Source organism: Sabethes cyaneus, chromosome 2 (assembly GCF_943734655.1).
Source record: "Sabethes cyaneus chromosome 2, idSabCyanKW18_F2, whole genome shotgun sequence".
Taxonomy (NCBI): Eukaryota; Metazoa; Arthropoda; class Insecta; order Diptera; family Culicidae; genus Sabethes; species Sabethes cyaneus.
Window position 1 is genome coordinate 138,593,631 of NC_071354.1, and position 27,894 is coordinate 138,621,524.

At 42.0% G+C, this 27,894-nt stretch overlaps 1 protein-coding gene across 1 annotated transcript; it reads right to left on the minus strand.

Moving 5' to 3' along the window:
* Positions 1–22,186: 22,186 nt before the first annotated feature.
* LOC128736060 (uncharacterized) lies at positions 22,187–27,625 on the minus strand. Its single transcript, XM_053830543.1, has one exon. It carries the CDS (start codon positions 27,623–27,625, stop codon positions 22,187–22,189), a length of 5,439 nt encoding a protein of 1,812 aa, XP_053686518.1.
* Positions 27,626–27,894: the final 269 nt, after the last annotated feature.

The following is a 27,894-nucleotide window of genomic DNA, read 5'->3' on the forward strand; positions in this document are numbered from 1 at the left end:
TCCCCGCAGCAGCCGAAATTTCCCATATCTCGCTAGTGTGAAATTTTCCATCCATCCGAAGCTGGAATCATCGAACGAAATTTTCTCTCGCAGTCATCGTCTGGTTGATTGAAATCATTTCCAGTTGTACAACTGAGTCAGCACTTTTATCCGTAGAATGTATGTCGATGTACGAATGCAACTTTTATCCGTAGAATGTATGTCGATGTACGAATGCAACGTGGAAGCTACTTGGGACAGCACTACCCTTTTTTTTTTTTTTTTTTTTTTTATACGTTGTTTTTTAAAGCAATTGTTTATTGTTTTAATTGTTTTTATTTTGAATCACAACATTTGGTAGTTTCTTACACGTTTGGCAAATTTGCCATACTAATAGCTCTTTGGGCGACACTTTCTGTCTGTTGGCGGTGCAGTTTTGCTACTATCCGCACTACAGTGTATCCTACAGCCAACGCTGCTATCACGCACAGTGCAATTGTTTGTGCGGTATGGTTCTGTCCAATGACGCTATTTGATGCGGCCGGTGCGATGATTTCATCCGCACTAAACCATCCCATTGTAATTTTTTTTTTTTTTCACTCTACGATTCACGTATTACGTGGTCTCTTCCAGAACACTGTTCGAAGCGTGCTTTTTCGCTTTGCAACCAACAAGGACGTTTTTCATTGCACAATTTCTGAAACTATAACTTCCGGAACAAAACTCGACCACTTTTTTTTTTTAACTTGGGCATCTCCAACGCGTGAATCAGAAAATTTAACCGTATCGAAACTCGCTTTCACTGCATACTGGCGAGGATCGCCATGCAATATTCTTGGGATATGGCGGTTCGGTTTGGAGTAAGAATACTAGATGTGGTCCTCGTAACGTGTCGTTCTCGACTATATTGTACTGAAATATTTCTTCCTATGCTATGTGTCGTACGTTTTACGCTATGCGCTGTGTCAGCGTATAATTGTCACCGTTCGACGCGGTACAGTCCGTTTACGCTTATACAGCATAAACGATCCGCGTCGCGCTGAACCATTTCAATCATGAGCGTCCACCACATACTGGTAACTGTCCTTTGTTTGCGTTATAGTTATTACTATTTTAACCTGACGTGAATTGTTCTTCCTGTTATTGGGTTGGGTTGTTGGGCACGATACTTTTACTATTGGCTTGATTTTAATTGTGCTATTTTTTATTGGTTTGTATTCGTGATGTTTATTTGTGTTTGTGTCTGGTCCTGTGTTTCTGTGTTAGTGTTTGCCTGTGTAGAACAAAATAGTAGAAAAACAACCACACCATCATTTTCCTAGTTCGGACAGCCAAATGTAGGAGTCGCATGGGCTTCATTAGTTTTGCGTTTATTCGCCTATAGAGTGCGCGCCTTGCGCACATGTGAAAATAAATAGTGTTGCCAAATATCCAGATTAAAAATGAACTCGCCTGATCTGAACGAGGTGTTTTTCATATTAGCGGGGGTTAAGTGTACTTAGATTTGTTATAGAAGGTAGGACACGTGCCCCAATGTGCCCCAGCCTGGGCATGCCAGTGCCAAGCAACCAGAAGTTCGAATTTTACTTGATAATTTTAATATCTGTCACTACTTTAGACTTACTTCTATAGTTGCGCTACTCCGTTTTTTCACCTTGCAACGTATACAAAATATCACAATTACAGGAACAAAAATCAAAGGATTATTTACGCAAGTATTGAAATAATTAGGGGGACTCCGTAGCCGCAAGGTTACCGAGTCTGCTTTGACAAGCCAGAGGTCGTGGGTTCGAATCTTAGTAGGATCAGGCCATTCGATGTCAAGCGACTTTAGCATGGGTTTATTCTCAGGCCCTTCATTACTCTTCCTTCATGCTGAATTCTATATGACCCCCATAAAAGCACTCTTGACAGTGCAAAGTCACTGTTATAGTCAAATGTACTGGTCAGCCTCGCCAGGGATGGCTGTAATTGGAGACAGTACAGTCAAGTCTTTTTTTACACGGAGGATACGTGCCGTGTAAAAAAACCGTTTAAAAAAACGCGTTGATTCGAAAAATGTTGTAAAAAAAACCGCGTTAATACGAAAAATGTTGTAAAACGAGGTTTGTTAATTCAAAAATCGTCGTAAAAAACCGCGTTAAGGCCATTACAAATATTTTATAAAGTTTTTGTCCTTCCGGTGTTCGGCTACTGAAGGGGGGGAGGGGGGCGAAGAAAAAACAAAGTGAATTTTTTAATCGAGCAAAAAAAAAACATGGGTTTTAAGAATTTTTATTTAAGGTTTAAACGTGAAAACCGAATCTATTCTTGCTTATAATATATACGTTATTATTTTCTATGCAAAAATATACGAAAAAAGACAAAAACGAAGGAAAATTTTTTTGGACGATTTTCGGAAATTCCATTGTTCGAATTTCCATTTCTGTTTCGTGCTAGAAGCGTTAATTCAACTCGGAGATTCATTTTTCGAGTTTTTCAGACTGTAGAGCCCACAGACAATTGATCTTATAAAAAGAAATTTGACTCATATCCTACAAATTATTTTTTTGCCCCCCGATTTTTCAAGCCAATTTCCAAGGGGGGGGGGGGGTGACAAAAACTTTAAATATGATTTGCAATGGCCTTATTCAAAAATTATCGAAAAAACCACTCGAATTTAAAAATCGCTGAAAATACCATGTTAATTCTAACAATGATGTAAAAAAACCGCATTAAATCGAAAACTGATTTTAAAAAACCACGTTTATTCAAAAATCATCATAAAAAAAAGAGACATCATGTCTCAGATCATCATGTAAAAAGAGACTTGAGGTGACCCAAGGTGGGTAATGTAGAGATAGCATTGAAGGAAGGGTAAACCCCACTACACACAAGCACGCATAAAATTTTATAAGCATATCGCTCATTCAATAGCGATTATAGTACAAAAATGCTATGCAGGTCATACAGCAAACACCCAAAAGCAAAAAATTGGAATAATCTAATTAAACCGGAAAATTCATGTTTTTCTTTGTAAAGTTCCTCCTACAACGAATGCAATATTCTTACCTAGTGTCAAATACCTTGTTTGAAGGGCTTTATTTCACCGAAAAATATCAATGAAACATATTATTCAAATACCTTGTGTTTGAAAAATATTACTAGTTTTGCACATATTGAATCGAGAGCTTAGGTTGGCATAGATTATACCTCAAAGATAAGTCACTTTTGCAAAAACTACAAAGTTGCAAAGTCTTAGGACCTTTGATAAGTTGATTGAAGGATTCACATCAACTCATATCTTAGAATCGATCGATAGAACACTACGTGTAAAAATGGGTGCATGTAATTTATCGCCGCTTGGTAACTTAAGTGGAGTACCCCAGGGGAACAACTTGGGATGTTGCACCTTTGCTCGATGGTGGCTATAAGTTTGCTTACGCTGAAACTGTATTCCGTGGTGAGATGTTTCCAAAACTGCTATCATCTACAAAGTTTACTAAATATTTTCACTGACTGGCGTCCACGTAATAAACTAATTGTCAGTGTACCAAAGTGTTCCGTCATGACATTTCACCCTACCTCACAGCCAATTGTTTTCGACTATCACATTGAAGGCGTTAAGCTCAACAGGATCAAAGAAATAAACACGTTAGGAGTTCTGATGGATAAAAAACTCACCTTTTCCAATCATTGATCAGCTACCATCGCCTACCTCGTCAACTGATATGCTTACTTACTTACTTAATCAGCTCCAGGCCGTGGTTTCCTCTGCTGTACGAAGAAGTCGTCTCCATTCCACTCGGTCCATGACCGCAATTCGCCAATTACGTAGTCTGCGTAGGGTCCGCAGGCCGCCTTCCACTTGATCGATCCATCTTGCTCGCTGCACGCCCCGCCGTCTCGTTCCAATCGGATCGTTATTGAGAACATTTTTAACCGGGCTGTCGTTCGACATCCTCACGACGTGTCCAGCCCATCGCAGGCGAACGATTTTTGCGGTATAAGCGATGGGGTGCTCCCTAAGCAGCTGATGCATTTCATGGTTCGTTCGCCTCCTCCACGTTCCGTCTTCCATCTGTACTCCGCCGTAGATGGTGCGCAACACCTTCCGTTCGAACACACTAAGGGCGCGTTAGTCCTCCACGAGCATAGTCCATGCCTCATGACCGTAAAGGACTACCAGTCTAATCAGCATCTTGTAAATTGCTAACTTCGTGCGGTGGCGAATTTTGTTCGTTCGCAGCGTCCTACGGAGTCCAAAGTAGGCACGATTTCCTGCCATAATGCGTCTTTGTATTTCTCTGCTGGTGTCGTGGTCTGCGGTAACCAGTGAGCCCAGATACACGAACTCTTCTACCACCTCGATTCCATCACCGTCTAAATGAATTCGGGGAGGGAGGTCAGCATTCACTTCTCTAGAACCTCTACCTTTCATGTATTTTATTTTCGATACATTAATGACAAGTCCGATCCGTTTGGCTTCAGCTTTCAGTCCGATGTACGTTTCCGACATCCTCTCAAAGGTACGTGAAATGATGTCAACGTCGTCAGCAAAACCAAGAAGCTGGACGGACTTCGTGAATGTCGTGCCACTCGTGTCTATCTCTGCTCTTCTTATCACACCCTCCAAAGGGATGTTGAATAGCAAACATGAAAGCCTATCACCTTGCCGTAATCCTCTTCGTGATTCAAAGGGACTCGAGACTGCCCCTGATACTCGAACAACACACATTACTCGATCCATCGTCGCCTTAACCAATCGCGTTAGTTTATCCGGAAATCCGTAGTAGTCCGTAGCTGATCTCGATCGATCGTGTCTTACGCCGATTTGAAGTCGATGAATAAATGATGCGTGGGCACGTTGTAAAGGGTGTCCCACATCAAATTGCACCACGGAAGAAACGCTGTAGAAAATTACCCGTTGAGTATTTTCTCTTGAAAATTTCGGTAGAAGTAGTTTAGAGTGTATTGTTTACACTGTATTTTTATCGCTGTCAGTTTTTCGAAAATTGGAAGAACTGGCGTCACCCGAAAAGGAACGTTGCGAATTGATTTTGCGTAAGCACCTGAAAAATCTTCAACTATCTTATCGGGACATCGGAAAACAACTCGGAATCGTGCACTCAACTGTGAGTCGTGTGGTTAAACGTTACTACAAAACTCTGAGCATCGAACGGAAAGAGAAATGCGGTCAGAATGGATATTCTATTAGTGATCAGCGTCACAGCGTGTCGTTGAAGCATTTAAGGAGAATCGCAATGCTTCGGTCAGGGATGTGGCCAAAGAGTTGAATCTGTGCAAGTCTTTCATTCAGAGAGCCAAGGAACACAAGAAACTGCATACGTACAAAGTGCAGAAGGTTCCAAACCGTGACGAACGGCAAAATACGGTGGAAGTACAATGATGTTCTTCGATGTTGCGTGTTTTTGGACCCGTCTGTTGAAAACTTGTTCGAATTTGGGGCCTTGTCACTTGTCAGTGTGAGTCTTCTCACTCATAATCACGACCTCTGGCTCCTTTGCAATGTGATAAAAGTGCTGTGTTATTTTTATTCATTAACCCCTCTAAGGTCTACATCATTTTTAGCACCGCAAAATTTACTAAAATGGCCGTAACTTTTTTATCTTTCAATATTTTTCCACCAAGTTTTGGAATTTTGCCGAAAATATTTTCTATTTTCATAATATCTATAGATAATGGCCATATGGCATATGGTCCCGGAGTTATTCCGGAGTTCCTTGGGGGACCGAGATATGGCTTTTTTAGATAAAGTTGCCAAATATCTAAAATTCGTTTGAAATCTGTTGATTTTTGTAAACATATCATCGACTATGGACATATCAGTTATTTTGCCGCAGTTAGGAGCCATGGTGCGCGCCATCCGGATCCGGGAGGACACTATAAATCCGGAACCGGTTCCCGTAACGGGACATTTCAGCATCAGCAAAGCATGTCGTGTCGCATATCAAAAAACATCAGCATTCGACAAAATAGCGATTGGCGATCATCTCATGTCTCTCAGAGGCCATATGGCCGATTCCAGGTCCCGGACAAGTTTCTCCGAAATCCGTTCCGTGCTTGAATCACAAAAGAAACCCTCCCCGGACCCGGAACCGGTCATACGGCCTCTGAGAGACATGAGATGATCACCAATCGCTGTTTTGTCGAATGCTGATGTTTTTTGATATGCGACACAACATGCTTTGCTGATGCTGAAATGTCCCGTTACGGGAACCGGTTCCGGATTTATAGTGTCCTCCCGGATCCGGATGGCGCGCACCATGGCTCCTAACTGCGGCAAAATAACTGATATGTCCATAGTCGATGATATGTTTACAAAAATCAACAGATTTCAAACGAATTTTAGATATTTGGCAACTTTATCTAAAAAAGCCATATCTCGGTCCCCCAAGGAACTCCGGAATAACTCCGGGACCATATGCCATATGGCCATTATCTATAGATATTATGAAAATAGAAAATATTTTCGGCAAAATTCCAAAATTTGGTGGAAAAATATTGAAACATAAAAAAGTTACGGCCATTTTAGTAAATTTTGCGGTGCTAAAAATGATGTAGACCTTAGAGGGGTTAAAAATGGAACATTTGGGACAAAATTTCACATATGCGGTGAGCAAAACTTGCAAAACGTTTCCCGGACAACGCCTCCCCATAGGAACAGTACATAACTTCATAAGCGTTACTTCTATGAGCCTCCCTTACCTAAATTTTCGCTCATTCCCCTTCACTTCTTATCCCATCCTCTTCGGACAATATCAACACCTTTGTTTCATTACTTTGTGCTAACGTCCCTGTCTTTGTTATATGTAACCTCTGAACTTTAAATAAAAACAGGTCAATTAGTTTTTTACCGATCTTTCTTTGTTTCCTATGGTCTTCCCTAGAATTGAGAGAAGAGTGCGAAATGGATTTAAAGGTACACAGGTTACTTGGTCTTTACCTATTAACGATTTCAATTCTAAATTAAACACTTAATCTTAAACATCTTTGAACGAGTTTTCATTATTCGTACATTGCTATTACAGACTACGATTTCTTCATGAGTCTTCTCTAAGGTTTAAAGCAATTTCGAACAAACAATTTAATTTATGGCCGATATACAAGTTATTGTTCACTTTTCGAGATGGGTACCGATCATTCCCGTGTTCTGGACATTGATTTCAGACAGATTCGATGAAGAATATTGATTGTGGTGGTTAGTAACATCCAAAGAATACTTTGAAAAGCATTTTTTTTTCAGTACAAAGCGAAAAAATTTTCGCTCAAGGTAGAAACTCAGAGAGTAAATGAAGATACGAGTAGCAAAATTGTAAGTAGACAGTTTTTTTTAAATTTTCGCATTAAAGTATTAGAATTTTATGGTAATTTTTAAGTAATTGGAATCAACTTTTCAGTACTTCATTCCGAATTCCTAGGGATCATTTTACTTTCTGCTGGAAGTAATTTAAGCATACCCCTATTTTCTTATATAGCATAAGAAGTAAATACTCATCTTTAAAGTTCGAATGAACATGACTTCCATTTGATATTTAGATCGCATAAATCGATTGAGACTTCACTGAAATGATGTTTTTGTATAATGTTTGAAATTTAATCCTAGGTCTAAAATGCAATAAATGTTGCAATCATCAATTTGACAATATAACAATACCAACTTTTAAAATATTAAGGCGTGGTAACTCTTAAGATAGTTTTAATTTGTTAGAACCGATATACATATAACAGCAATTCTCACCGTTACGACATATTCAATGCATACTGTAAAAAATTCTTTTCCTACTAGGTAAGTACATAAAAAATTCAACAGTTAAAATATATTTTTGCAGCAATGCTGCGGTTTAGAACTCATTTTCCCAAAGTTGAACTTGTGACCCGCGAAGGGGTCAAAACTATCGTTCAATGTTTCAGCCTCTATTTGCGCTGTTTGCGAACGCTGCTGTGCTGTGTTAAATCATTACCGGCTGCTCGGGTACAACTCGATAGTCCATGTCGAAGTTATTCATGCCAGTGAACCCTCACTGCCGCAGTATCTATGCTGAAAATACTTTGTTGACTAGAGCTGTAGTACCAGTGTATAATATATGGGAAAACAAAAAGCTGTTTGTTTCGTGAAAAAAGTAATTACGCGAGTTGGACTCAATTGCGCGAATCGTTTGAATGACTGGCTATAGCTATGCTATATGGGGAAGAGCTCCACCTGGCTATGCGCGGAGAATAACTGCCATTTCGAAGACGTGGGTTTGACCAACCGACGCAGATGGTGGAGGTGAAAAAAAACTTCTCTCGGCGAGGAGGCGCATAAAATGGTGATTGATGTTGAATTGTTTTACGGTACGTGCGTGAGCGAAATTTATTGTTTTGATGTTTTGATCGTTCGTTAGTCACACACGCACACGTGGAGAATGGCTTGAAGTTGGCTTATCACCACCAACTGTCCGAGGTCCGTGAATATGCCTGTATGATGACTACATGACTGAACAGATGACTGACAGCAGCGGAGGAAGTCGGAAGATCTGAAAAGGCTGATGCGACCGTGAGAAACAGCGATTGGTGCTTTTTTCTGGGTGTTTACTAGCAATTGTAACATAGACTAACTTAATTAGGCGAGCAATTTGCGGGTTTTTTATTATCAACCGGGATTTCACAGATTTTTGATAAGACAGTGCAGTCGAGATTCTCCGATAGCATGGTATTGCTGAATGAATAAATAGGGATTGTTTGCAACCACGTGGTAGTATTACGTGATTTACAATAAACCACCCTGTGTTGTAACTTTCCATTCTCATTACTAGTGCTGTTCAGCTATCGTAAAGCTTCATTTGTTATAGTTGTAATATCTCATAAAATATAAAAATAATAAAAAATAATTGTAAAAAATTCATGTTCAACAAATGGAATTTAACGATGTAATATTTAGTATTCGTTAAATATCTTATCTTTATATAAATATATAAAGACTGCACCAGAAAGTATGTACGTACCCAGTTTTTAATAAAAATAAAATCAAAATGTTATAAATTTTATTTTATAGATATACTGCTAAAATAAGTTTAACACAACAGTTCAACGTCACAGGAATACCCGTTGAAAGAGTAGCTAAAACTAAAGAATTAGGATAAGGCCATAGACTAGGAGCAGACCACGCACCCGACGAATTTGCGCTGTAGAGGACGTTGCACGTAAATTGTTATCATTTTGGACTATCTATCGATTACATGCAAGCTGGCAGACCGTTTTGAGAACGTTCTTCATGAAGTTCAGCACAGACTTCGTAGTGAAAAAAAGAAAAAGCAAAGCCATGGGTTTATACCGATTTTAGATGTTACCCTTCTTTATCGACAGACTTCGCTGACAGCTGTTAGAGTACATGAAAATTATGGGCCAGTGCCACGATCCTACTGAGTCTATCTAGCAAGCACCGCCTAGCCGAGATTCGAACATACGACGACTACTGGCTTGTTAGACCACCATAGTGCCTTGAAGCTAACTGGGCGGGAGTAACAGCTAAGCGAAGCTATCTAGACCTGAAGTGAAGTAGTGAAGTTTTAATACTTTTTCCATTCACTAGTTCTTGCTGGAGATACATGTTTCCCAAGATGTACCGTTGTAAATACCCAAAATTCTTGAATTTGTCGAGCTTACGGGCAATTATGGGGATTCCTGTCTTTTGCAACGAATGTTACATTCTTGGTGGTTGATGAATGTTTGGATAATGCGTAATACAGAATCCACAGTAGTCCTTAGCCTCTTATACAGCATCTCCTATCCCTACCTCCTTATGGTACCAGCCGAATTACAAGCAACCTTGACGGACATCTGGTAACCAATCCCGGTGGAAACTAAGGTCGTAAGCCGCCAAGGTAAGATTAATTTCATGGGTGGCGACACGATCAGTTCGGCATCGTCGCACTGCAGGAGATCTGTCGCAAAACCCAATTCTACCAGAGCGTTAGACCAACGAGCCGGAAATGGGCTTCGTAGTGAAGGACAGAATGCTGGATCGCGTAATGGATTAGAAAGCGATAGGATGTGCATGTTGATTGTTGAAAAAGCCATTTCTTCAACTACAGAATCATAAACGTGCATTGTCCACAGGAAGGTAGACTCAACGACGAGAAGAAAACGTTCCATGCGCAGCTGGAGACAACGTACGACAGCTGCTCGCCACGGGTATCAAGATCGTTAACGGGGATATGAACGCTTAGGTCGGAAGGAAAGTTATATATAGACGGGCCCCATGACATAAACACTTTCTTATCTCGCAAGAAATCCGTAAAAACCACCTGATCAGCGAACCTTGAATCAAAGCGACCATATTCCCATCGATGGCCAGTTTTTCTTGAACATCACCAACGTACGCTCCCTACGGGGTGTGGATATCGACTCAGACCATTAAAACCTGCTTAAAACTATCGACGCCTTATACCTCACGACAAAGCCGCCATCCTCGGTTAAACATTCGGCAATTAGATAATTAGTGAGTTACCCAGAACTACTCGCGCGTACTGGCCGAAGCTCTACCCTCCTCTGTGGAGCTAGATGCTTCGACCCTCGAGGACGGATGGAGTAGGATACACTCGGTCGACTATGAGGCCGCAACCGCGGTGTTAAGTGAGGAAACTTCGGGCACACGAAATGTGCATGCTTAAAGTGCCTAAAAACAACAACAGCCTGGTGGCTCCCGAACGTGAAGAGATACGACGAAAAATCGATCAGCTGAATAATAGAGCAGCTAGAAAAGATTGGTTCCCGGCAGAACTCTACAATACTGGCCAAGAACCGCTAGCAACGATACTTCACTTGATAATTTCAAGGAGTTGGGAGGAGGAGAAACTACCGGAGAAGTGAATGGAAGGTTTGATTTGTCACATCTGCAAAATGGACGATCGGCTAGATCAATGACACCAAGGCGCCCGATTATGTTACGTCGTCTAACCCCAATAGCAAGAGAACTCGTAAGACAGTATCAGGAGGGTTTTATGGGGACCCGAATCAAATGTTTACTCTCCGATAATCCGGAGTACAACGTGCCCACGTATCATATTTTCGTAGATTTTAGAGCAGCATATGATACAGTCGATAGCGAGCAGCTGTGAAAGATAATAGGTTACACGAGCACAGTTTTCCGGAAAAACTAACGCGGCTGATCAAAGCTATCCTGGAGTGAGTGATTTGCTATGTACGTGTTTTGGAGGCACTCTCGAGTCTTTTTGAATCGTGCAGAGGGTTGATACCAGGGCTTGAAAAGGGATCGCAAGTTGAATGTGACTGCGTGAATGCGTATGCTTTCCGCATTCAAACTGTGCTTTTCGAACGATCATTTGACTGTGTTTTGAATTCAGTCAATTTGCCGCGTGCCCTGCTGCCATCTTATAATTCATGCTGCCTCTCAGCAGAAGCAAACAGTTGTACTCCCGCTTTGCGCGTTCATATGAATAATCTAAAGTACAAACTGACTGGAAGCATAAGATGACATATTTTTCAGTTTCTCTTTTTGTCTCCAAATCGGCTACTCACAGTAATAGTTTGTCACCCGGACGTCGGTCTGACGCAAGCAAAATGTTCGTTTGTATTGGACGTAGTCCGTCCGACTTCATCCATGCACATGTAGTGGTTGTGTTTTTTTTTTGTAGTATTGAATCATACGATAACGCGGTTGTTTTTCGTTAGCGTGGTGACTGCCAGTCATTGACTGTTTTGCAGTCATTCGCTGCTCCAAACGGTAAAGGCAACTTAATCGAAACGAAAATGATAAAAAGGTTTAGAACGCATTCGTTCTACTGCGTTCAATTGGCGTTATGACTGAGCAAACTACCAGTTGTGTTATGCATAGCGTTCGTATTCCACCACTAAACGGACGGTGTGAATTTGAATACGCGGTGGTGTGACTGCGGAAAAAAGGATCGGTCGAAGCCCTGGGTTGATACAAGTTGCGACAAGGGGATGGACCGTCTTGAAAATTCTTCAACTGTATGTTATTCGCTGTTGAAAGTGTGATCCGGCGAGCGGATAACGAAACGAGAGGAACGATATTCAGCATGAGTTGCCAACTCCTAACCTTCGCAGATGAGCCCGACATCATTACTAGAAACCTTGGGACGGCGGAGGTAATCTACGCCAGACTGGAAACGGAGACTAGGAGAACAGGGCTACAAATCAATGCGTCGAAACCCAAATATATGGTTGAAAGAGGTTCCAGAGAAAATACCACCTGCAAACCACGGACTATTGACGGCGATGTGCTGGAAGTGGTTGATTAATTCGTTTATTTGGAATCTCTGGTCACCGCCAACAATAATTCGAGGAAGGAGATTCAACGACGCATTCAGGCTCGAAATCGAGCCTACCTTTCCCTCCGTAAGATGCTTCGATCAAGGAGCATTGGTCCCAGTAGAAAGATGATGATGTACAAAACGCTAATCAGCCCTGTAGTCCTCTACGGACTTAAGGCAGTAATTTTGCTTACGGAAGACAAGCGTGCACTTGCCGTATTTGAACGAAGGGCGTTGCGGAGTGTTTTTGGCGGAGTACAAACGGATAGCGGAGAGTTGCGTAGGCGTATGAACCACGAGTTGCAGGCACTACTTGGAGAGATTTCCACCGTACACCTGGCGAAAGTTGGAGATTACGGTGGGCCGACCACGTCGCAAGCATGCCGGACGACTGCGCAGTGAAATCCGTTCGTTTCCAGAACTACACAGACACCAGGAATAGAGGGACTCAACATGCTAGGTGGCTCGACAAAATTGAGGCTGTGTCGACAAAAGACACTAAGAATTAACGACGAGTAACTCAGGACCGAGTACAGTAGAGAGTTATTCTTAATACAGCAAAAGCCACCCCGGCGTTGATTTCGTGTAATGGCAAGACGCTAAATCTGACCAGAAGATAACAGAATCCTTGCAACTACTAATCAAGGGTAGAAGTCGTTTTGCAAACATTCCTTTACGTAACGTAATGAACGAAAAATTGGAGACGAACAGCAATGTACCGAGTTAGTTGGCGGAACTTTATATTGCAGATCAGAGTATAAGTAAGTAAGTGTAGAAGATTTTCGGAACGGTTGATGCAAAACTAATAATCAGAAAGTGATTAGCAATCAAATCCTAACTATTTTACGTAACGGTCGCATTTTTTTTTTTTTTTTTTTTTTGAATATACAGGGATACCTCGATATAAGACAATTTATAATTTCTAAAAGTTGTCTTATATCGAAATTGTCTTATATCGAAACATGGTTTCTTCAAAACAAATTTGCATTAGCGGTCACCAGTTTTGCTCTGTGTTATGTGTTTACGGGTTTTGAACTATTTATTATTGTTTGAACTATTAGGTTTTGACAATTTTTGGGGTTATTTTGAAATAATGAACATCTTCATGGCACCGATTTCAGAATGGAAAATCAGCTTTGGTATCATCAGCTATGTCAAAAGGATTTGTTTCGATATAAGACAAAATTGTCTTGTATCGAATTGTCTTATATCGAGGTTGTTTTATAACGAGGCTGTCTTATATCGAGGTATACCTGTACCATACTTTCCCGCAAGACGTAAACGTTTGACGTTCTATGTCATAATACAGGTCGGACTCGATTATATAGAGTCGCCAAAATTTGTTCACTACATATAATCGAATCCTCTATATAATCGAATCAAGAAAAGAAATTTTTTTTCGTTGTTTTATATACATAATTTTGTGTTTTTTTATGTAAAATTAAAATTATATTTTTGGCTATCACCTTACAGGCAGAAAATACCTTTCTTGCATTAAAAATGAATATGAATACACAACAATTCCGCAGCAAACTTCTATCGAAGAAAAAAATTAACCCGATTTTCTTCAAACTCGCTGTACTGTTTCCTTTTTGAAAACAATTAGGTTTGTATTTTTTTTATTTGGCGCCTATGGCGGCTCTTTTTTTATTAAGGTGGTCCCAAAAAAACGCGATTTGGACTTACCTTCGTACCTCAATTTTTTTTTCTTGAAAACCTATTAAAATACCTTTCATTAGCTGCATCAACGCTTAAAATCGGTCGAGTGGTCCAAAAGTTATGAAGGAAGGAAGATTATAATCACATTTTTGGAGCCACCCTAATTCAGAAAGAGCCACCCTAGGGACCAAATGAAAAATTACGGGCTTAATTATCTTTAAAAAAGATAAAATAGAGCTAGATTTAACAAAATCGGAGCAAATTTTTTTTGACTATATATAATCGAGTCTTAAATTGTATATAATCGAATCATATATAATCGAGTCTGTTTATAATCGAGTCTCTATATAATTGTGTCCGACCTGTACATGAAATTGATAAGCCACTTACGGATGTAAAACCAATTTATTCGAATTTCGAAATCTGGTCAAGATGTATTATAGTTAATAGGAAAAATTTTGGAATGGGAAAAATTTCGTAATTTTGTTTTATTATTATGAAAGCGTTTTAGTCGATTACCCAGAAATCTTAAAATAACCGACAGTAAAAGCAAACAACCAGCAGCTGGTAAGTAAATCTTTCTTTTACAATTATTAAAACATTTCAAATAAAACTGTTTAGTTGACCTAATGGCGGTGATAACACACAATTTCGAAATTAAAATTATTACCCATGTAAATTGAAGTAATAATATTATATGATCAAATAGTTTCTCTGTTTAGTTCTAGCGACATTTTTAATTGGCCTGTAAATTTGCTTATTATTTTCTAATCTAAACTTTAATCCTAGCGAATCCTTAATGCGCCGCCGCCGCAAATTCAATATGAACCATTCCGATTTCCTAATGACCGTACAGTAATTTCATCAAACGGACCTCACCGACTATGCGTTATACCTCGAATGTATCCAAGTCATGCAACCACCTGTACCTAATATTAGACCTCACAGAAGCAATTGGGCGTTTGATAGCGCAGACAGTCGGACACCTTTACTCGGGTGGGAACAAAACGGAAAAGCACAGGTGTTATTGAAATTCCAAAAAAAACGACGGCCTCCACTTACCGTCAGCATTGGCGCGCTGATGAAAGTAAACACACGAAACAAACGACTTTTTATCTTTTGGGAACACCCAGGTGTAACTATTGTGTCTTCAATCCTCTTCGTATTATTTTTTCCTGGCGATCTTTTGTAGTTTTTCCCGCACTCGCATCGTTGCATTCCTCCTCAAATATTCAATTAGCCCACGTTTCCTCACCCACAACTAAACAGTAAAATAGACTCCCGAACGTTGTGTATGTCGGTCTAGCTATAGTGTCAAGCAGTGCAAGTTGTAGAGGTCTTAAATAAATGATTGACTTCTGGTTTGGTTTAGATGACGATGGCGGCCGATACTACGCGGTGGCCATTATTCATTCCAATGACCCTCCAACACAACGACTTTCGACATAGAGCCGTTCAGCAATTGTCGGCTCGGTAGCGTATTCTGGAAGACACGTAGAAAAACATTTGTTCAGCTTTTTGGACGAAAATTTTCTCACAATTATCATACCTTGATGTATTTCGGTGCGGTAGCTGAGAGGAACCTCAATGCCGAAAAAGCCAGCAGCGACGAAACCAGTGTGAGAAACAAGAAGTAAAAGAGTCAAAAAGCGTCTGAAAACGAAACAAATGAAAAGAAAATAAACGAACGTATCACTGGAATTGACAATTACACATTATGTATATTAATAAGTCATTGACGTCTCCAACTCTCTAGCGCTGGCAATCCATTCCCGGCGAACACGCTTGCGACGGCCAAGTCGTTAACGATCATGGCCATTCTTCACTTCATTCGAGAGTCAGCGGCTACCGTATTTTACCCGGCGTTGTGGTCAAATTTTGTCCAGCCCGGTGTGTGTCGACCAGACGCCGGGATGTTACGCAAAACACATGAGTGTAGAGACGCACTTTTCACTGCTGTATTAAATTCACATAAACCTGATGCTTGCACAGAATTCCAATTGCTTCCTATTAGTCAGCCATGCAAGCAACAATGCAAAACGTAAATGGGTTTGATTCGATTTTGATTGACGGTCTAGGCAAATCCGTTTCTGTCACATCCTGGACATTGCAGGAAAATTTAAACAAAGAATCAGATTTCAGACAGCCTAGCTGGATGATGTGGCAATATGCTGCCGTCACATTTTGCGTTCAGCTATTCATGACGCGAGCTGTCTTCTTATTTTTTGTTGAAAACTTGACAACATACGTACTTTTTGTGCCTTGCTAAATGTTCGGAAAAATGTTCGCTTAAAACGATAATGCATTATTTCAAAACCATAACTGAAATACCGGCAAACTATAGATATATACTATTTTCTATTAACTTTACAGTGGTATCATTTTAAAAATATGAAATTAAATTTCGAAACTGTAATTTCAAGTAAGAAATGTTGCCTGAAATTGTTCCTTTATTGGCAAAACACGGCATCTCAATTTGAGTTAAATATACTAATTGTTAAGATTCCCAATTCAGATTGGATATTTCCCTTAGAAATTATATTTTTTATAAACTATGGTAAGTCCAATTACAGTAGGATTTCAAATTTGGCAGCAAATGCGTGTCGCCTATGTTGCCAAAATGAAACCGTGCCAAAATCGAGACCCTTTTTTGATATGAAAAAATTGAATGTAAATGTGTTAGAAATTGACTAAATATTATTAATCAACGATTGCAACCATTTTATGTTTAAAAAGTCCCCCAAGAGCTATCCGTCCAGTGCAGATAAGTTTTCATCAACCTGCGGTAAGACGTAGTCCTACGACAATAAAAATATTATTGTTCGAAACATTCTATAACTGCAAACTTTTTTTCATGAACACACAGTGGGCATCATTTTTTCGTCATTTAAAGCATGTATGCGGAAATAGACTTCTATTTAAGCATATTTTTTAAGTGAAATATTTTGTGTTGCCAACAACGGAAACTTTTGTTGCCAAAATCGAGGCATGCCAAAAGCGAACCATGGCAAAATCGAGCCATGCCAAATTCGAAATCCAACTGTAAATTGCTTGAACTAGAAACGAAGCACTACACCTCTTACCATACCCGGTAGAAAACAATGACAGTTCATGGGATTAATTATCAAATCTCAAGTAACATTTTTGTTGTATAACAGCTTATTAAACTATTGTACAGCTGATTCCCGTGGAATAAGTGCCTGATAAACTATTATACAACAAAACTGTTACTTGTGATGCTATGTTTGCCTTAAAGAATATAAAAATTATAGTTTTTTTTTACATTCTAGACATTGTCCAACATTTCACATTCCTATCTACAAAAGCGACTGATTACGTTGTTGGGAGCAACATTCAAGCGAAAATGAGAAATCTAGACATAAGCCTAAAAGTTGCACGAGCACGAACTGCCACTGACCGCAGAGATGGTAGGCAAGCAGGGTACAACTGCGAAGAAATTGGTGCGTTTCAGATCGCTATCGCGGCCAGCGCTCCTGTCAGGCTCGGTAGGCAGCCCAACCCAGCCAGTCATTGGTCAGTGCGCCAGTCCGCCGTCCGGTGCGCGCAAGTGATGGTTGCAATAAAAACATTATATTGAAAGTACGTGCGCTGGAATGAAGGCAATGTGCGCCCGGCGGCTGCGATTGGTTTCGCGCACTGCGGCAGCCACCAAATAGAGGCGCGTCGATAAACGGTATGGAATCTTCAGCTTCACACCGACACCGTACCGGCCGGCCGGCTGGGAGCAAATTAGTGCGCAGCCTAACTGTCGGCGCCGTCGTCGCCACCACCCGCGTAATAAAAAAGGGTACACACTTGACTGCGTGAGCTCGAAGGAAATGGGAGCTCTTTCTAATGTAAGGTTTAGGCTGAGCGCTTCCAAGTTTTATTGCCAACGGTCACAGCAGACGGGTAATATGGGTTTTTATTACCGGTTTATGAACCGAATACCAACTGAAAGATATGGACGATACTTGCTTATACTATTGGCTTAGCTTTAGAGGTGGTTAGTTGATGAATATGTAATAAAACTGGTGAGCGATGCGTATAAAGTAGGCAAACCAATCGCTCTTGTTGAAGGAGGTACGAAAGCTCAATTACAATCGTATGTTACAACTAAAATTACAGTCATCATTTTACACCAACGCAGTTAATTCACTAGGATGAGCCTACAAAGTGTCACAAAAATAAATAATTAAAAGAAGTGCCTTTTCGGTCTCGGGTTTCTAAAAGCCTCTATAAAGAATCAATCAATCAAAGAATCAATCCTTAACTTCAAAACAGTCATGGGTTGCTGCCATAAATCATTTACCATGAATTATTTTTGTGTACTAAGGAGCGCTGATATGATAAAGGGTGTCCACGGTAAAATAGCAACACACAAAACTAATTCGCAGAATTAGTTTTTAGGTTTTTAGGAGGTTTTATCCGATTGCCACCAAATTTTCAGGGTGTGAAAGGAAACTACAAAAACTCTATATTTAGTGAACGGGACACACACACGGGTTTAAGAACTATAAGTGTTGTGTCCAGTTCACTAAATATAGAGTATGAAATGAAACAATTAAACTTAGTTTAATCCGAATGCCCGTTCTTAGGCCTTAACCGCACCCGTGAGGTTTTGTACAACCTCAAAATCGACATGTTTTTGCATATGTACCCATGCTGTTTTGACTACTTTAGGACGTTTTAGAAGATTCTGCTTCATAATGGCCCGGTTTTCTCGATTGGCCGCAGCTCCGGTGTATTTGGAGGGTTAAGATCTTTTGGCACGAAATCGAAACTCATGCCAGAAAGTCATAGGACAGTTGTGAGACTTGTAACTTTAAAAGGGCAAAACCCGTCATGAACTAACTTGGGTTCGCCCGCAAGGGTTATGTTACTTATTGTTTATCAATTTGAACATGAAACTTGGGTAAGGAGAATGCAACATAATGTTTTTCACAATGCTCACTTACCTTTGGGAGGTGAATTGGAACCTACCCTTCCTTTGTTCAGGTCCGATTTCAGCAGATTGTAGAATATCCTGGCAAATTGAATCACAAGACTGGTAATTGCGATCTTCAACAGATTTATTCAGGTACCTACGTAAGAGCAACAAATGATATTAGTTTCGCGAATTTATGATTTGTCGATTTGATATGATTTAGTATTGCGTTTGTATCACTTAATCTAGATCTGTGTGTGTGTGTGTAAGTGTGTCCTAAGGTGTATCCCTCGGTGGTCGAGCACAGAAATGTTTGAGGCCCCCGGCCTCCGAACCAAGCTTGGCCTTTGCACAAACAACCTTCCTCAGCGTCGGTTGGTGCTATATGATACAGCATGGAATTTATGTCGTGTATTTGTACTATGTTGGTCAACTCTCATGGCATATTATGAGTTTTTTTTTTTGAATTGGGTACTTCGTCTTGATTTTGTGGCTTAGTGTTTTGCGTCGAACCAAAAACCTAGGCAATGTTAATTGAGTTTAATTGCGAAATCTTGTTTTGCGCGTCAGTTTTGGGAGAACAATTAACTCACCGGACGGAATAGATTATTGTTTTAATGCAGCATCTCACGTTTGCGTCTTGGCTTCAAAATAAGTATGCTGTGAAGGTAATATGCTGATAAGTGAACAGAATTTCCACTTTTGTATTTAATTTTTACCATTCACGCTAACGTGACACACGCCCGCCAAGCCTAACGACCTAACTAGTGGTTTGAGCGTCGGTCCTTGGTGCTTAGTCAGTCTGGCGTCGGTTGGGAATCCTCTCCCTTCATTCTGAGAAACAATATGAATCTTTGACATGAACCTCACCTTAACAATTTGCCTTAAATAAATTTTACCACTTTGCTGAATCTTAAGATTTCACTTCACAGCCTTTCTTTTTTCACTAAGAGTACACTTTTACTTGCCGGAATTTTTGTAACGTCTTCACGGCGACTTCAGACAAAATGAGCACGATATGACGTCTCTCAGTCAGCTTTAAAGCCATGTCTGTGAGTTTGAATTTTTGAATCCGTTACGCGCCATTTCAATTTAAGCCAAGAGAGATGTTGACCGTGCTGACCGCGCTGACCGTTGTATTCATTTGAAGAATTGGGGGTTATTTGTAAATGTTGTAATGTTGAGAAGTGTTCTGGTGCTATAAAAAACCTGTAAATTTCCCTATAGTTCAACTTGCCAAAATATCATTTGTAACTTTGCGTATAATTGTTATTATTAAACCGCAAAGGTTACAGACTTCAGAAGAGGAAGAAGTCCATTCATGATATCTGTGGACTGTGGTCACGAAAATTGTGCTCCACTTTCCACATGAACAATCTGCTCGCCAAATCAAGAATTTTTTGATAAGCTTTGAAATCTTCTGTGACATCTTTCTTTCATCTTTTCGTTTTGTAGTGAAATACTGGTTTCCCGGAAGCCGGTTTAAGTTCGCTTCCACGCAGGTCTCGCTATCCATAACGCAGCGGCGTGGTTTCGTCTTTTGATCGTACCGTGTACCCCCGCTGGAATGACCTTCCTTAATCTGGACATTTTTAATCTGAACCCCGTTGGTATGAATGCGTTCACATTAAAAATTGATCAAGCGTCATACACAATTGACGATTAAGTTGACCGGGCAAATTGAAAAAAAGCAAAAAACCTTAATACGTTTCCTCTTGCTCTGCAGCTTTAGCAATATAGCTCATATGCAACTTTGTTTTCGTCAAATCAAAACAACAAGGTCATAGGGTGCGCGCCTAGCGCGTATGTGAAAATGAATAGAGTTACCAAATATTCAGATTAAAAATGAATTCGCCTGATCTGAACGGGGTGTTTTTCATATTAACGGAGGTTGAGTGTATAGCTTTTGGACGTAATCTGTTGGGGTCTACTGAACCTTGAACAAACGTATTCTGCATGAAACTTTGGTGCAGATTTTGGCCATATCTTAAACGGAAGAGTTTGGTTTACTGTCGAAGGCCCCAATTACGCGGATGTGATCCTTAACAGTATACAGATGATATTTTTCTTCGCATCTTGGCTTACATTCTTCGAACCGTTTCATGAGACGACAAACCGTAGAATTAGGGATTCCATTTTACCGACGACACGATGTGATAGATTCCCATTTTCGATGTACTTCTGTAATTTTTTTCGCGAACGAGCTGTTCTTTCCATGCCATTTTTCTGATCTGACAAAAAGACTCACACAGCATAAACAATGTACTTTGAACTTTCTCAATCGAAAATTTTAATTGATTTTACCCAAAGGTGAACTTTAGGTGAAGTTAGAGCAATTTAAATGTGTTGCAATTTTACCGTGGACCCCACTTACTTAGTTGATATTACGTATTATGGCAAGACAAGGCTTACATAACATAATTCCTCAACTAATTCGATCCATGGCAGCTGGTTTCCATTTCCGCGGACACCCAGTGCTCGCCTGATCTCGCTCCACCTGGTTTTGTAACCTCGCTCGCAGTGCTCTATTCGTCTTGTTCCTACCGGATTCGATGCCAAAACCATTTTTGCAGGATACCATTCTAGCAACACCAACATTCAAGCGGAACGCCAGCTCTTGTGAGGTAAAACTCTGGTATATGTCTGGTCGAAGCCTAATGAAGTCCGAAATATTTCCAGTATACCAAGAAGACATCTGTCATCGAGTCCTGCTTCTGCTCCGTTGCTGTTCAACTAACATCCTCCCAAGAAACCGGATACGAGGTCCGCTACTGATTCTTTTCCGCGATACACTTCCGTCCCCTGTACAGTGGATGGCCGTCTATGGTACATCCTCATAGCGCAAGCGGAGCTCGAAATTGAGCAACCGTCGTGCCTACCTAATGATCCGATAGATAAAAGGTATTCCAGTTCATCCTCGCCAGCTTCGCCGACGATCATGTTCATTCTTCACGATCAAGCAGGAGAATCAAATTTATACAGTGTTGTGCCTAATATTTTTGATCCACCTAAATTATGTGTTGAATTAACTTTATAATTAGAATAAGGTAGTATGCTTCCTTCAAAGAGATATTAGGTCGTATGAATAAAACAGTTTGCTTTGTGTTAGCGTGAGGTCCAAAAAAAGAGCACAGATATCGTTGACCAAGGTGGACTATACTACCGGCGAACTAGCGGGAGACGGATCGTGATAAAAAAGAAACACGTGTGTCTTCCATCAAATCAAGGTAACTTATATATTCTATTCTGCTCATATGGCTCGGTTTTTATAAGCGACGGATAATAGATAACAATGGGCCCAAACATATTCAAAAGGTGTTACAGCGGAGCTTCTTAGACAGAATCACTCCTTTGTTGGTAGCCGCCGTCCGCGTCGCTCGCTGCTATGACGAGTAGGGTAGTCGCTCCCATTTTCGCGCCAACATAAGCCGCCCACCAAATTACGAGTAGGAATTTCCAATCCATTTTTTCCTGGTAGATACTCGTCGCTGTCTAGAGGGAATCGTCGAAGCTTTCGGACGTCGCGTCGAAAAATGCCCTTGGCCGTTTTGACCGAAACGACCCTGACGCGCCCGTCATTTCCGGGAAATAATTCCAGAATGCGACCTAGTGGCCACTGTTGCGATTTTTCGTTGTCTTCGACGAGTAGCACAAAATCACCTTCGGCGACATTAGGCGCCGACGCTTGCCATTTTGCTAACCGTTGGAGCGAAAGCACATATTCAGACTGCCACCGAGCCCGAAAATCCTGGGCGACACGTTGAACATAATTCCACCTGGTAAGAGAGTCTATCTGCTGCTCGAGATGATTGATTTCGGGAAGAGCTCCGAGCGGTCGCCCGATCAGGAAATGAGCGGGGGTAAGCGGCTGAGGATCAGTGGGGTTATCTGATAGTGTTGATATCGGACGAGAATTCATGCAGGCAGCAACCTGGGCGAGAAGAGTACTTAATTCTTCAAATGTATAATTTTGATTACCTCCAATTTTGCTGAGAAATCCTTTGGCAACCTTGATACCAGCCTCCCACAACCCTCCATGGTGCGGTGAGCGGGCAGGAATGAAGAACCATTGCACCCGCTGGTCGGTTAAAAAATCGTTCACTTCGTTGCTGTGTTCTGTGGCATCAATACGTTGATAGAGTTCCCGAAGCGTCTTCGCTGCTCCTCGAAGGTTAGTAGCATTGTCGGAGTACATCTTGGTGGGTACTCCGTAGCGACTGGTGAAACGGGTGAACGCGGCCAAAAATGACGATGCACTTAGATCCGAAACAGCTTCTAAATGAATCGACCGTGTTCCCAAGCATACGAACAAAGCGATATATCCTTTCGATGCTACTGCACCACGGGCTCTTCGCCCAACAATGCTCACTGGTCCGGCGTAATCGACACCCGTAATAGCAAAGGGTGGAAGTGGTTTCAAGCGGTCTGCTGGTAACTGTCCCATTTGTTGATGAATGTGGGCTGGCTGAGCTCGACTGCAGATCACACAATCACGGCATACCTTGCGTGCGGCGCTGCTACCACGTAATATCCAAAACCGTGTCCGTACAGCTGCTAACAACGACTGAGGGCCACAGTGGAGCTGCTCGCGATGCACTTTAAGAAGGATGAACGATGTTAATATCGAATGTTGAGGCAACAAGATTGGATGCTTGTTGTCGTAACTCAAATCCGACTGCTGCAGCCTGCCGCCCACCCTGACGACACCGTTTCCATCCAGGAACGGGCTTAGCTGATACAATGGACTATTACGTTCGACACTAAGGCCTAGCTGCAATCGACTTAGTTCTCCAGAAAAGTGTTGCTGCTGTGTGTGTCCTAGGTACTTTCCTAAAGCAAAATCGATTTCCTTTGGAGAGAGCCGAGTAGAAATGCGGAACTCAGAGTGCCCAAAGCGAAGCATCCGAGCAGTTATACGTAGAAGAAGCTGTAAGTTCGGATAGTACCTGGCCATCATGTCATCTAAGAAACGATTCTCATAAACAGTGAGGCAGCTCACGGCAGTAACTCGCTGCTCTCTATCTATTTGTCGTAGCTCATCGGTGTCGAGATCATTGTTTGGAAATGATTCGCTATTCGTCTCTAATGGCTTCCAACTAGGACCATGCCACCAAAGATTGTTTGTTTGAAGCTGGTCAGGAAAGGCGCCCAGTGAGATCAGATCGGCCGGATTGTGATGAGTACCCACGTGAGACCAGTTGATGGATGGTAGATGTGTAGTAATCTCCGCTACTCGATTTGCCACGAAAGTCTTCCATCTTGCAGCACCGCCAGTGAGCCAGGCGAGGACAACCTTGGAATCGGTAAAGGCACGAATCTCGTAGAAACTGGTATCCGAAAGAGCTGCTTTAACATTTGCGATTAATCGTGAGAGAATAACTGCTGCACACAACTCAAGACGGGGTGTAGTAGTTCTGCCATTGCCTATAGGTGCCAGCTTCGATTTGGCACACAGAAGATGGGAAGAGATATTTTCGTTGTCGTCTACGGCTCGAATATAGATGCATGCGCCCATGGCCAAGTCAGAGGCATCGCAATAGCCGTGTAGGTAGAGACGAGACCACTTCCGTATGCTGATCACCTTGCGAGGTATCTGAAATGAATTGAGAAGCGAAAACTTTTGCACCAAAACTAACCAATCGTTGCATAACTCACCGGGGGGTGGTGCATCCCAGGCCACCTTCAGCTCCCACATGCGCTGCATTACCAGCTTTGCCTTTACGATTACAGGTGCTAAAAGGCCAAGCGGATCAAATAGACTGGCAATTTGTGATAAAATAGTTCGTTTAGTGGGCTGAAGGATCTCAGTTGGGTGGTAGGAAAAATGGAACTCGTCACTACACGGCTGCCATTGCATTCCGAGGGCCTTGATGGTACTGGTGTCGTTCTCCTGGATGGGAATTTTCACTTCTAAATCTGCTTCATTAACGCCTTCCAACACGGTTTCACTATTTGATGCCCACTTGCGAAGATGAAATCCCCCTGCCGCAAACATTTCAGTCAGCTGCTCCCGTATCAGCTTTGCTTCTTCTTCGGTTGCAGCACCAGTAAGATTGTCGTCGACGTAGATGCCCTTTAGTGCCTTTTCCACCGCATCTGGATACTGCTGTCGGTAGGCCTCTAAAAGCTGCTGTACGCATTTCGTGGCCAGGTATGATGCGCTTTTAGTTCCAAACGTGACCGTATTTAGCCGATATTCATTTATCTCATCATCTTGGGACCATCTCCATAAAATTCTTAAAAAGTGACGATCGAGCTCATGCATCCATACCATACGATACATTTGCTTCGCATCACCAACAAGTACGACTGGTGGGAGGCGAAATCGTATTAAAATATTAATCAGTGAATCTTGAACGACCGGGCCACACATTAGTATGTCGTTCAATGAGAGACCACTGGTAGTCTTCGCCGAAGCATCGAACACGACGCGGCATTTGGTAGTTGAACTTGATGATTTGACTACGCAATGGTGTGGGAGATAAACCGATTTTGCAGATGTACTGGTATCGTTCACCAGTGACATGTGACCGAGAGTAATATATTCACGGATGAACGCATGATATTCACCTTTGAGTTCCGGGTTACGGTCGAGCTTTTTCTCAATATGACGAAGCCTTTTCTCTGCAATTTGTCTCGACTCGCCCAGCTGGTTGGGATCGAGCAAGAACGGAAGACGAACGACAAACTTGCCTGTTTGATCCCGGAACGTATGCTCAGAAAAGTGTTGTTCGCAGCGCTGCTCTTCTTCGGTGAGATAACTGGATGCTGCGGTGTACTCTTCAAGCTCCCAAAATTTACGAAGCTGCTGAGAAAGCTCGTCTTCGGTTGATGCTAGCAAGCAAGTCGAAGCGTGAGATCCAACAGATCTGTTCGGCTCGTAATAACGGCCGGCAACCACCCAACCGAGCCTTGTGTTTTGCAGTGTTGGTAGGCTATTGTCAGCGCTGAGAGCAATCTGGCCTGGCTCAAGCATCTGAAAAAAGAGCTCAATTCCCAGTAATACTTCTACCTTACCCGGGCGATGAAAGAGTGGATCGGCCAAATGTATTGACCCTGGAATAGGCCAAGTGTCGATATTTGCTGCCTTGCATGGAAGCGTTTTAGTGATTTTCTCAAGCACCATGCACGAAACGGAGGTGCGGTAATCCGTACAGCGAGAAGAAATAATTATTTCAGCACATTTATTAGCGTGCGCTGGAGTAGCAGAAATCCCTTCGAGGTACATGTCGGCTGCTTGGGTTTTGAGACCGAGTTGTTTGCAAAACTTTTCACTAATAAAGCTAACCTGCGATGCACAATCTAATACAGCACGACAGGCGTGCGGACGTCCGTGGCTGTCCAAAACGTTGATGGCAACGGTGGCGAGCAAGACATTAGATGCATCGACGCAAGCTGGCGGGTCGAGGGCCGCAATCAAAGAATGGGTTGGTGATCCAAGGTTTGTCTGGGCCGAGACTGACGATGATAATTCTGATGGTGGGCTTGCTGATGGCGTAGCCGGATGAAGCAAGGTGTGGTGAGGTAAGTTGCATTTCCTGCAAGTACCTGATTTACAGCTTTCACTGGGATGTGATTTCAGGCAATTGTGACACAGCTTCATTCTGTTGATGTGAGCTAATCGCTCTTCATAATTCATGTGGATGAACCTGCCACAGTGGTAGACATGATGATGTTGCTTGCTGCACACGTTGCAGAACGGTGGGTTCGTGGCGACGAATGCGGTAGCGCCTCTGTATTGAGGTTGATTCTTGGAAGGTTGTTTAAAGGGCACGATGACTTTCGGTTTGGCTGGCTGAGCTGCTTGCAAAGCGAAACTGCGAGATTCCACGAACTTTAGGAAACACTGCAGGGTGATATTCGACTCCTCCATTTCTGCAATCTTCTGGCACCACAGTTGCTTTGTGTCTGGATCCACCTTTTCGCTGAGGATGAACAAAAGCCACGTGTCACGATCTTCCCTGTCCATTGCTTTGAGAGCCCGAATAACCTCATCTGAAACATCATGGAGTGATCGCAAGCCTTGTGCAGTGGATGACGTCAGTGTTGGCTGCGCGAGGAATCGCTTAATATGCTGATTCGCGATTTCACGTGGTTTGTCATACCTAGACTTTAGTTTTTCCAATGCAGGTAGATAATTGGCATCCTCTATTTTCAGGTGCGAAATCAGGGATGCTGCTTCACCAGTGAGGTTAGTTTTCAGGAAATACAGCTTTTGACTATCCTTCAGCGTTGGGTTTTGGTGGACCAAGCTGTCGAACAAGTCGTAAAATGATTGCCAATCGATATAATTTCCGCTGAAGACAGGTACATTCATCCGAGGCAGTTTGAGATCCGATAATGGGGACGCACTAGCGTTGTGGTGGACGACGGCAGAAGAGGTTGATGGAGCGGCCATATTAGCAGACATCATACGGAGAAATTCAGCTTGTTGATCGGCAAGCTGCTTAATAACGTCATGCTGCATTGGCTGTGGGGCTGCCACGTATTCTCGATTTGTTACCACTTTGAGGATTTTCAATAAACGAGTTTTGAGATTAATGTAATAATCTTCAAATTGTCCTTGGCGGCTCACTGCCTCGTCGTACGATTTATCGTCCTCACAATGCTCCACAATTTTCTTATGCACAGCACTATATGAAGCCCGCACATCGTTCAAGGCATCTAACTCGGCTTGTACATTAATTTCTTCAGCCTCTTCTGGCTTAATTTTTGCCACAACCTCTGCAATCCGCTTCATTCGCGGTTCGAGTGATTTCCTTTCACGGACGAGTTTATCCATCTTGGTGGATTTCGCGCACTTTTGGTCAATTGTTCGAACTCACACTTTGTTTTTCTGCACTGTGATGCCGATTGGCAGAAGCACTCGGGGCCTGTATGGCGGCGACGGGGCCAATTCGTGGGCACGGCGAGCACAGAAAATACGGGTCGCGACGAATTTTCGCGATCCGGTTCGAAGGACCATATGTTAGGGAGAGAGTAGTAGGCCCGACTTCCGCTGATAATACGCGTTTGAATACCACGGCTAGTATTGTTGTCTGTTGTGTTACC

Excerpts from the sequence above, each read along its gene's own strand:
- LOC128736060 (XM_053830543.1), bottom strand. The coding sequence starts at position 27,625 with ATGGATAAACTCGTCCGTGAAAGGAAATCACTCGAACCGCGAATGAAG.